Source organism: Malus sylvestris, chromosome 13 (genome assembly GCF_916048215.2).
Source record: "Malus sylvestris chromosome 13, drMalSylv7.2, whole genome shotgun sequence".
NCBI lineage: Eukaryota > Viridiplantae > Streptophyta > Magnoliopsida > Rosales > Rosaceae > Malus > Malus sylvestris.
The window spans coordinates 27040578-27051755 of record NC_062272.1 but is presented as its reverse complement, the minus strand read 5'-3'; the positions used below and the strand labels follow the sequence as shown (position 1 = coordinate 27051755).

Below are 11178 nucleotides of genomic sequence, written 5' to 3'. Positions count from 1 at the left end.
CCTCAAACTTGTTCTTTGTAAAGCAAAGATTATGTTTCTTTTTTGGATGTACATATTTGTAAATATTTTGTAGAGAACTTAGCCACCTTCACATTATTTTGGTTTATCAGTTAAAGTATTTCATTCCGTAACTTATATCGTATTCAACGAATGTTATTGTCCTTGTTACGTGTCGATTCTCGACGTATGTTGGGATCGGGGCGTGACAACTGGAATTTGGAGTCTTGCATCCACATCTACTTTGGCAAACTCATGTTTGTGTTCCGCCATGAGTTTGACGGGGGGTGTTGGAGTTTAGATTGTTATTAGTTATCTTGCGGGCCAAGGATTAGTTACTTGCCCTTTAAGTATTTGTTTTTGTCTAGGATTTGTTTTAGGGTTTTAGTCTAGGGTTTGCTTTAGTCTTTCTCTATATAAAGGCCTCTTTGTATTTGGTATTTTTATCAATCAATAAACATGGTTTTTCCGGTATAAAATTCAATACACCTCAAGCCTTTTACTCTATGCACAACAATGATGGTAGTATGTCCGGAAATCGTGCCAATGAGGGATAACACCAGCAGCAGTATGCATGGACGAAGCTACATAAGGCCCAGGGAGGGCATCCGCCCCCACTCAAATTTTTGGGTGAGAAAAGCAAAAATGCCATGACAATTAAAACAACAATTAAAATTATGATTTTGGTTCCAAATATTCCACGTTTTCTAACCTAAATCAAACTCAATTGAACTAGGGGTTTCATAAATACATTGAATTCAAATGATGAAGTATCATAATTTAATACAAAAATTTTACTCCAAAGTATTTTATATTAATTTACTTCATTCATTTGTTTGTGGCATTACAATTTAACCTTTCAATTTAGAGATTTTTTACTGTATTTGATCCTCAATAACCTAAAACCCATTATTTTACTTGGTTGTTTTAAGACGCCCCCAATCAAAAATTTTTCTAGCTCCGTCCTTGGCAGTATGGTAATTATAGTGGTGGAGCTGTTGCTCCACGTGGAAATCATGGCAACTTTGGTGGTCACAATGCACCAAATCAAGGGTATGGCCCCAATAACAACAACAATAATAGGGCCCCTCATTGAGGTCTTTTTGCAGCTCCTAGACTTCTTGGGTCATCACCAAATTCTTGTGGTCCTTGCTAGATTTACCGTCAACAAGGCCATCTGGCTACACAATGCCCGCAGACCCTTCATCCTAACGATGAGTTATCCCGTGCATTTGCTGGTATGCACCTTGCTCAATGTTCTGATGTGTCTTGGCTTCCGGACACAGGTGCAACCCATCACATGACTAATGATGCTCATTCTTTGACTGGTACCACTAGGTGTGGTTGGTAATGGTGAAACTCTCCCTATTGAGCACACTGGTAATTTGTCCTTTGCATCTCAGTCTTTTATTTTTCGTCTGTCTAATGTTTTACACATTCTTGCCATTCGTAAAAATTTGTTGTCTGTTGCTAAGTTTACTCGGGATAATTTTGGTAGTTTGACATTTTTCACTTAGGAATTTGTTATTCGTGATTTAAAAATGGGAGTTGTTCTTTTTCAGAGGCCATGTGAGGATGGACTCTAGGGGTGGGTTCGGTTCCCACCGGTTCTGTTTTTTCCTAAAACCGAAACTGAACCGAAATTTCGGTTCGGTTCGGTTCGGTTCACATTTTTTCGGTTTTTTTTTCGATTCGGTTTCGGTTTTTTTTCGGTTTTTTTTTTTTTTTTCTGTCTCCAAAAAATAAAAAATTTGAAAATATAAAAGCTCACATTCTCCATCCACGGTCCAACTTCGGGAAATAACATATTTACAACAACAAAACCATGATGAGAATGAGAATCCAAGTCTTCCAAATTCCAATTTCCAAAGTCCAAACTTAAATAAACATGAAAGTTTAAGTCTTTAAAAAGTCCAAATTTAAAATAAACATCACACAAGTCAAATAAACCTTCAAAGTTTCATCACTTCATGTCTTGCACAAATAAAATCTTCCAAGTCCTCAAGTTCAACGCTTAGGTGGCCTAGGAGGCAACATAGCACCTTTATTTGAGCTTCCACTTGTCATTTCTACATACAAATAAAAAAAGAAACAACATGATGTAAAGCAAGCATGCAACTTAGCATCTAATTAAAATAGTCTAACAAAACCAAATGCAATAAGTAAATTTACCTTTCTCAACTTCTTCACAAAACTCAATCTCCTCAATGGTTGGCTCATGATGTAATGCTACATGAATTGACCTAAGCCAATTTTGTGTACATATCAAAGCTTCCACCATTTTTGGACTCAAAGAGCTACGGTATGGATCAATTATTCTTCCACTTGTGCTAAAGGAGGATTCCGAAGCAATAGTTGATACCGGAATAGCTAAAATCTCTTTTGCAACTCGTGCCAAAATAGGATACTTAGAAAGCCCATTCACCCTCCACCAATTCAAGATATCAAAGTTTGCCTCTTCTTCCCCTTCCATAGGATCCAAAAGATACCTATCCAAATCATTGTGCACAATACGAGCTCTCTTTGCTTTTCTCATTTCACTTTTCTCTTTCAACTTCCTTTCAATCTCTGTCATGCTTTTCTCATTCCCACTTGTAGTTGCCGATTGAGAACTACCACCACTACTTGCACTTTGTTGTGTATCAAAAGATGACTCTTCTTGAATCTTGTAAAGATCAAACAACAAATTTTTCACCGCATTGGTTGCAATTTCAACTTTTTCCTCGTCCTCCTCGTCCTCGCCATATAGTATCTCATAATAATCAACCACCTTCTCCAATTTATGGCGAGGATCAAGCACAAGTGCAACAAAAACATATTGATTAATATCCTCAATTGAACCCCAATATTTGTCATATTTTTCTTGCATCAACATAGATATCATAGACAAGAATTCATTATCTTTGTTTTCAAGGATGAGACTTTTGATCTTAAACAAATCACCAAAAGTAGTATGAATTGTTGGAGTATTAGAACAACACACTTTTAAAGTGACTTCATAGAAAGGTCTCAAAAAGGATGCAAATATTCCCGCCTCACTCCAATCATGAGTCGAAGGTGGCCCCTCCCTTATATTATCATGATTTTCTTTAGTAAAGTAAGGAAGGTAATGACCATCATCTACTTTCAACCTATCAAAAGCCATCTTGAACTTCAAAGCCGATTCCAACATTAAAAATGTGGAATTCCACCTAGTAGGGACATCTAAAATCACAAGCCCTTTGCCTTCTATTCTCACTTTCTCAACACACCTTTTAAAGCTCTCCAACCTTTGAGGGGAAGATCTTACATACCTAACCGCATTACGAATGCTTTGTATGGCGGTATTCAACATTTTAATCCCATCATTCACCACCAAATTAAGGATATGAGCAACACACCTCATGTGCAAATATTTTCCATCATGCAAAAGTGCATTAGGAATCCCCCACCCACTTATTCGGTGCACCAAATCCCTTAAGCTGGAATCATTTGCCGAAGCATTATCAACCGTAATAGTTAACACCTTCTCTATGCCCCACTCCACCAAACACTCCTCCAATAGTTGAGCAATGGATTCTCCCTTATGATTTGGAATGACACAAAAGTTCAAAATATTTTTTTTTTGTAACATCCAATCATCATCAATAAAATGAGCGGTGAGAACCATGTAATTTATTTGTTGTATAGAAGTCCATGTATCCGTTGTTAGACACACCCTAAATGTCTTCAACTGACTTTTCAATTTCTCCTTTTCGGAGTAAAACAAGCCAAGTACATCTTTAGCTATTGTCTTACGACTAGGTACTCTCCACAAAGGACATGCATGCATGCAAAAATGACGAAACCCATCTCCCTCGACGAAAGAAAAAGGTAACTCGTCTATAATTATCATCTCAACACAAGCCTTAGTAACTTCCACTTGAGAAAAACCAATAGCTTCCAACTTATCTTTTGTGCCGGCAAAGGTTAAGATCTTTTGCCTATTTGCCGCAAATATTTCCTTATTAGGACCATAGCTCCTACATCTAGCTAAGTGATTTCTTAAACTAGTTGTGCCATTTTTATCCGTGTCGGCCATATATGATTTCTTGCAATACATGCACACCCCTTTAACTCTACCATCCTCAATTACCCTATCAAAATGCTCCCAAATTGTAGATCTTGAATGACTTTTTAGTGAATCCAATTTATCCAAAGGAGTGTCTTCTTTACTTACTTGATCACTCGAGCATGAGCCACCTTGTTTTGGAGTTGCATTGGATAAATTTGTGGATCCACCATGAGTAAGAGGAGTATGTTGAGTTGCCACCATGGGGAGTTGAGGTGGAGTTGATTCACCAACAATGTCCTTCAAAAATAAGAGAAACAATCTTTACAATTAATTATTAAATAAATTGAGACATAAAAACCATAGAAAGTATAAAAATGACAACTTACTTGTGATGGAGTAGAAGTAGATGAGTTTATTTTTTCACGGGAGCTATTTGATGATCTCATTGAGTTTGAGCTTGAGCTCGAGGGCGAGGCCTTTGATGCACTTGACTTCATCTAATTAAGATACAAAACAAAAAGATAAGACTTTTACATCCCAATACCTACTAAATTAAAAGCAAAGTTGTTCAATTGTCAAACACCAAAACCTAGAGATTTCGAATTAAAAGCAAAGTTTAACAATTTATAAAACTTGTGTTTATTTAAGTCCCCAATTGATGCTTTCATGACCTTTACCACCTGACCTTTAATTGTTAAAGAATGATACTGCATGTGTCTCTTCCCTAATCCTATAATTTCATATTTGAGCAATGTACATTTCAACTGTTAGAAGGCATATTTTCTTTGATAGCGTGCAGCTTATTCAGCTTGTTAACTGATTCATTTCTCAAACATTTGTTTTCCCAGGGAGTAGAAATGCCGTGTGAGATCTACCGAGGTGAGGCATCTTTTGTAGAAGAAAGAAGTCACAGGTTATAACCCATTATAAGATCAACAGGTTACTAGATTGGAAACGTATACTTGTCGTTTTTTTTTTCATTTGTTGACTTGTTTTTGTTCTTTCTATGGTTACTGAATATGCAGTCTCTTGGTGTTATGTTACTGCTTTTGATTTTAAAAGCACATGTTTCCCACAAGTCTAATGCTAATAGTACGTTGGGTATTCCTTTCTGTAGTTATATAAAATTGCATGGAAGAAACAAAAACCAGGAATTAGCACATCCAAAAAGAAGGAACAAATAAAATAGGAAAAATCAAGATTAACCAAGAGACCCAAAAATCTAATTTGAAATCTGGCAAGATCTGTAGACAGTGCACAGCAGATGAAAATTGGAAGTTTGAGCAAGTCTAGGAACCCTAAAACTACAGGCTAATCACACAGTAATTTACAAGATCAACCCCAAACCCCCAATCCATTTACGCCTACCTCTACTTGGCCTAGTGCTGTAAACCCAAATTGGTAAATGTAGCAATCAAAATGCAAAGTTAACAAATTCAATTGCTATGAAAACTCAAAGCCGAAAGCAACAAATTTCGAAATGAAGGTAGAGAGAACATACCAAGCTGGACTTGAATTTCTCCACAAACTCACTGTTCTTAAATCCACCGAGAAATTCCCGCTTTTCGAACTCTTTCAATCTCGTCTTCAACAACCCTAATTTTAAACAAATTGAATGAAGACATGAATTGGGGAAAACAGATGGGTCATGGGTTTCAATCGAAGTTTTCAAACAAGAAATAAGAGAGAATTTTTGAAGCACCTGAGTCACTTCCAGTGCTAACTCGCCCAGTGCCGATTGCTGATGGGAGAAATAATAGAGAATCCTCAGTCACTTCCAGTGCTCTGACCTGTTTAAGACTCGGGTTTAGAGGTTTGGTTTGAATCTGCAGCAGAAAATTAAATGTGAGAGTGTAGTCGAGAGTACTAACCTTTTGAGAGACAGAATTTGAGAGACAGAGTTTTGAGAGTCAGACTCGGGCTTTAGAGGTTTGGCTTTGGGTGAATTCTCAGTCACCGCCGCTGGGAATGAGAGCAGAGAGATAGAGTTTGAGATAGAGTTTGAGAGGAGGGAAGGAGGGAGGGGCTGCGCGAATTGGGAGTGCGAAAACAGGCGAGACCGAGAAAGGAGGACTAGACCTAGGTTTAGGTTACACTCGGTAAAACGGTGGCGTATTAGAATTAGGATTATTAATTAATAAAATAGCATAAAATGACGTCGTTTTGAAGACTTCGGTTCGGTTCGGTTCGGTTCGGTTCGGTTTTCGAACCTCAGAAACCGAAACCGAACCAGACAGCTTCGGTTCGGTTCGGTTTTTTTCGGTCTCGATTCGGTTTTCGGTCCGGTTTTTTTCGGTTTTCGGTTTTTCCAACCCACCCCTAATGGACTCTATCCAATTAAACTTGGTCGTGCTTCTAAGACTTCTGCTTCAAAGAACGCTTTTGCGTTGCCTTTTTATGGCATCGCTGTCTCAGGCATCCGTCTCGTCAAGTACTTGGTGTTTTAGCTTCTAGGCATTTGTTAGGGTCCACTTTTTTTAGTTTCAAATAAGGATTTTTGTGATAATTGTGGGTTGCGAAAGTCTCATTGCTTGTTGTTTAATTTTTCGAGAGGGTTCACTTATAGGTAAGCAGTGCGTCACTCGTCAATAGGCTCCTTGCCTAAATCCTTTTGATCCTCTAATGAGTCCGTTGTAATCATAATAAGCTAAGTTAAGCTTTAATTGACATTTTATCGAAATTCGTCCAAAACTACCATTTCGGTTATGAATTTGCAACATACGGAGGACACCACGTGATCAGAACACCAAAAAACCTAGGGGAAGGTCACGGGTCCTGCACGCGCCGTCACTGTGGTGTCACGTGCCGGGAAACACGTGCCGTCATACTCGCGGTCGCCACGTCACACTCGCCGGTGAGATTTAACTAAATGTAACGCGATATACATGCAGAGGAAGGATATGCTATTAAAGTTAACGGCGTCGTCGCTACCGCTTTCAAAACTACGGCGACTGCCGTTGACCGTCAGTCGGTGCCAATGCTGAAATCTGCAGAAAAACATAGAGATGATCATGGGTTCCCCGAGCTCCAAATTCACTGATTTTTAGTCCCAAATTGATCCCAAAGATAAAGAGACTCACCTAGAACTGGTTTAGGAGGAGAGGTTGAATCCACCTCGGATTCAACAGTTTTTGTTCAGAAAAACTCGCCGAAACTGCAGAAAGTGACAGAGAGTTTGCATGCATCAAAACATAGGTAAATCACAACATTAAATTAAAGAAAAATCCCACAAACATAACTGAGAACTTACCCAGACCATGTGCAGCAGGATTGGTGGTGAACCGTGGCTCGAATTCGCCGGCGTTAGTCCTCCTTCTATTGCCGGAAACTGGAAATAGAGATGAGGGTGCATGCAGGGGTTAGACTTGAACACATAGCTTAAAAACCTCATCCAAATATCCCAGAAACAAGAGAAAGAGAGAGAGAGAGAGAGAGAGAGAGAGAGAGAGAGAGATAGAGAGAGAGAGAGAGTGAGTTCGAGAGAGAAAAAGGGTTTAGAGAGTGAGAGAGTCTGAAAATGAGGGAAGAGAGAGAACCGGATGTGGGTATATCCCGCTTAAAATAATTTAGAGTGCTACTAAGCTTATTTTTTTTATCAACATTTTAATGAAAATGTTAATGACATGTTTATCCTTGTAGAAAAAAACTTTTAAATCCCTACCCATTTCTCTCCACCACCGTCTCTCCTCCCCGTTCTTCTCTCTTCCATTTCATCTCTCTCCATCCGAGAGAAAGATCCAGTTTTTCCGGGGGCAGAAGAAGTTCAAGAATCTGCCGGCAGCCAGCATTTCTCATTGTTTGTTTCTATATGATTTCTAGGGCTCCAATTCCAAATATGTTAATCAATTTGTGGTCCAAATATGTTAATCAATTTGTGGTGTTTTCCAATAAATTTTTAACTTTTCGACGTTTTAATGCAATTTTGAATTTCATCTTTAATTTGATAGCTTCTAGCTCATTTGAATCAAATCTCAGCTTTAGAATTTTTTTACTTTTACTTTTTAATTCTTTCAATTCAAACAAAATTAGTTGAATTGAGGAAGCAGATCTCTTGCTCTCTGCAACTCTCCAACAAAACCAATGACAATGGCTTTCAAGGTTGTAAATTTTCACTAGATAAATTTCTGGGTTTGTTTAGTTTGCACTGTTAGAAATTTGCAATCTTGATTTTGGTGTAAAGTTAGTTCAGGGGAAGGGACTAGTGGTGGAAACTGAACATTGGAGGTGTGGTGGTATAAAGGTTATTTTAGGAATAATAGTGGGTGAGAAAATAAGATTTAATTTTTTAAATTTTTTATGGTGGTGGGATAATAAGGTTGGTGGAAAAATAGGACAATGGGGTGAGTTTAACAACATTCATAACTTAATGAAATTACCCAATTACCCTCCATAATTGTAAAAATTGTGAAAATTACATTATACCCTCAAATTCTGATTTAAAATTTGATTATTGACGTTATAATAACGTACTAAATTAAATTCATGAGACTTAAGAAAGTACAAGGATTGAATTCTCGAGTCGATGCTCAATAAATTAATTAAGACACCCATTCAGGGGCAAAATAGTCATTTCACATGTCTCGAGAATAAAATATAATATTTTAATGAACGGGTTGTAACACTTTGTGAGCTGGATGTGAATTATTGTTGCTTTGTGAGTTGGATTCTTGTTTCGATGGATGAATCATTGATGCCTTTACTGTTGCTAAATAGTAAACTGTTTTTACTTTTCATGAATACTAAATTGTCGGCTTGATTGCTTTTACTATTTTCTTTTGGTGCTTTTGACTAATGAAAACATGCTTCTTGTTGTGATCACATGCTCTCTGAATTTCTAAATGCTTACACAGGTTGGATCATGCAAATAAGTCCTAGGCATCTTGGTAGTCGGCCCATTTGGTGTTTTGATTGTTTGGCTTTACTAGTTGCTGTGATGATGCATCTGAAGATTCGGAATAGGTTTTGTCTTTGTCTTCATTAGACTAGTTGGGCCGGTTTAATTGTAACTGTAATTGAGCTGTCTGTGATTGTAATTGTGCTGCTTGGGTGAGAAGTTTCCATCGAAGGACTTCAATTTCTACAACTTTGTTCTTTGATGTTGATGACTTGGAGAATTTTGATTTTCCCTTTAGTGAAGAAGATGAGGAGATGTCTGATAATAACTGTGTTGTAACGACTAGTTATGGATTAATGGGAAATTCACTAAGAACCTGGTCGATGATTCTTTGTTGGTTGAATTTGTCCTACCATTTGACTGATATGACTCTATGAACTTCTTCATTGTTTGCTTAATTCCCCCATTTTAAAATCCATAGAACTTTATATTTGGCCATGAAAATTTAAAGAAGAGGTATTTTCCTGGTGAACTAACTTCTGTCAAATCTTGACTAAAAATGGAGGACTCTGTGCATGAGTGAGTCTGGTAAAAGACTGGCTATTGGGCCATGAACTGAAACTGACCACAACTTGGAGAACCAAGCTGGAAATATTGGTTGAAATTTCTTGTCGAAATTGATAAACCAAGAGTTATTGAAATCCTCTTTCTGATAGAAGAAAATGTTGGTCTATGCATTGTTGTAATCATAGTAATTGTCATGGTTTTATAAGACCCTAGGCACTAGTCGGGTGGCGGGTTAGGGTCTAGCGCCTAGGCACCTAGGTGGAAAAGAATGGAAATAAAACATTACCAAGTAATTTAAATAAAGATAAAATTAAGAAATTATATTATATTTATTATATATTTCCCTTTACTATTATTATATAACATAAATTTGTTAGTGCTTATTTCCAAATTAATCTAACTATAGACAGTAAAGTTGGCGAGGGTTTAGACTTCGAGTTTCAAAAAAAAGGTTCAGATCGATTTGGCGAGCAAAAGAGCGCCATGACCCGCTGCATCTCTTATGTAATGAATTTCTTTCTTCCAAACTCTTATTTCTAGATGGGTTCTTTGATTTGTTCTCCAAGGCTTTTCAGTTTCCACATTTAGTGATCAAGCTCTTTGATTTGTTCTCAATTCTTTCTGTCGCGGAGAGAGGAACTAAGTTGAGAGGAAGTTTGAGTTACACTTACCGCTCAGGGCCCGCCTAGGCCTCTGAATGCCCGCCTAAGCCGCCCAGTTGTCCGCCTAATTTTTTTCCCGTTATCTCTCTCGATTATGGATTAATTCTGGTGCAAGCCACTGCCTAGGGCTATTTTTAGAACATTGGTAATTGTACTAAATATTTGGTGATTGAGTATGAAGGGACTTGTGTTTGTAAATGGGGATTCCCCATTCCTTTTCTGTCATGATTTTTCCAATGTGTAAATTATAAGGATGTTGTTTTCATCTGTGTGACTAGCGGTGAGTTTAATGGTTATTGACTCGGTTTCAAAGAGTATACTCTTGTAAAACCCAAGGGTTTTGTATGACTCTTCTGGTTGGTAATAGATGTTTGGTGGAAAGGTACAAGGCTTGGCTTTTATTTGACTGATTCCTTTTTTACTGGGTTGAGAGAGGCAAGAAGCCTTCTCTGATTAGGTTTTCATCTTGATATTTTTTTTGGTGCAAAAACTCTATTGTTAGGAAATCAACAATGTAATTTTGACTGTCTCTTAAATACTCGATTTCAAAATAAAAAATACTTAATATCGTGCAAAAATCTATTTTGATGCCAACATCTTTCTGTAAAACATGCTTTGAACTTTTGCAATCAACTTTTACTAAAAACATTTATTCAATAAATCGTCTTGAAACTTCTAAATGCATAGTACTATAGATAGTATTTCTTTTTTGATAGTACTATAATTACATTGAGCTAAATTCCATACTCCTTAATAGAAACAAAAAATTTGTTCAGGAGAACTGGAACAAGTTGACTGTTTTGAGGATACCTCCATAACCAATTTTAGAGGCATCAGTTTCAACAATTTTGAATTAATTGACTGTAAAAATACCAAGACAAGGCAATGTCTTGACATGTGACTTGATTTGTTTGACTATAGATGTATGTGTAGGAGACCAAGTTAGAGGGTTAGTCTTGAGCCTGTCAAATAGAGTTTTGCATTGTTCTCTAAGATTTGGATAAAATTATGCGACATAGTTTAATGATCCTAGAAATCATTGAAGTTGGGTTTTGTCAGTAATCTCGTCTAGGAATTTGTCTACA

At 37.2% G+C, this 11178-nt stretch overlaps 1 protein-coding gene and 1 long non-coding RNA gene across 2 annotated transcripts; both read right to left on the bottom strand.

Annotated features, from left to right (window-relative positions):
* Positions 1-3413: 3413 nt before the first annotated feature.
* LOC126595407 (uncharacterized) lies at positions 3414-5940 on the bottom strand (the record flags this gene model as incomplete). Its single annotated transcript, XM_050261713.1, has 6 exons — positions 3414-3458; positions 4196-4327; positions 4417-4527; positions 5532-5626; positions 5733-5820; positions 5902-5940. Coding segments are annotated over 6 exons (510 nt in total), but the record flags the coding sequence as incomplete, so codon positions are not given.
* Positions 5941-6641: 701 nt separating this feature from the next.
* On the bottom strand, positions 6642-7532 carry LOC126597726 (uncharacterized). The gene is made up of 3 exons (XR_007614306.1): positions 7281-7532; positions 7111-7184; positions 6642-7017 (listed from the first exon to the last, which is right to left on the bottom strand). It is a non-coding gene; the product is annotated as an uncharacterized LOC126597726 (long non-coding RNA).
* Positions 7533-11178: the final 3646 nt, after the last annotated feature.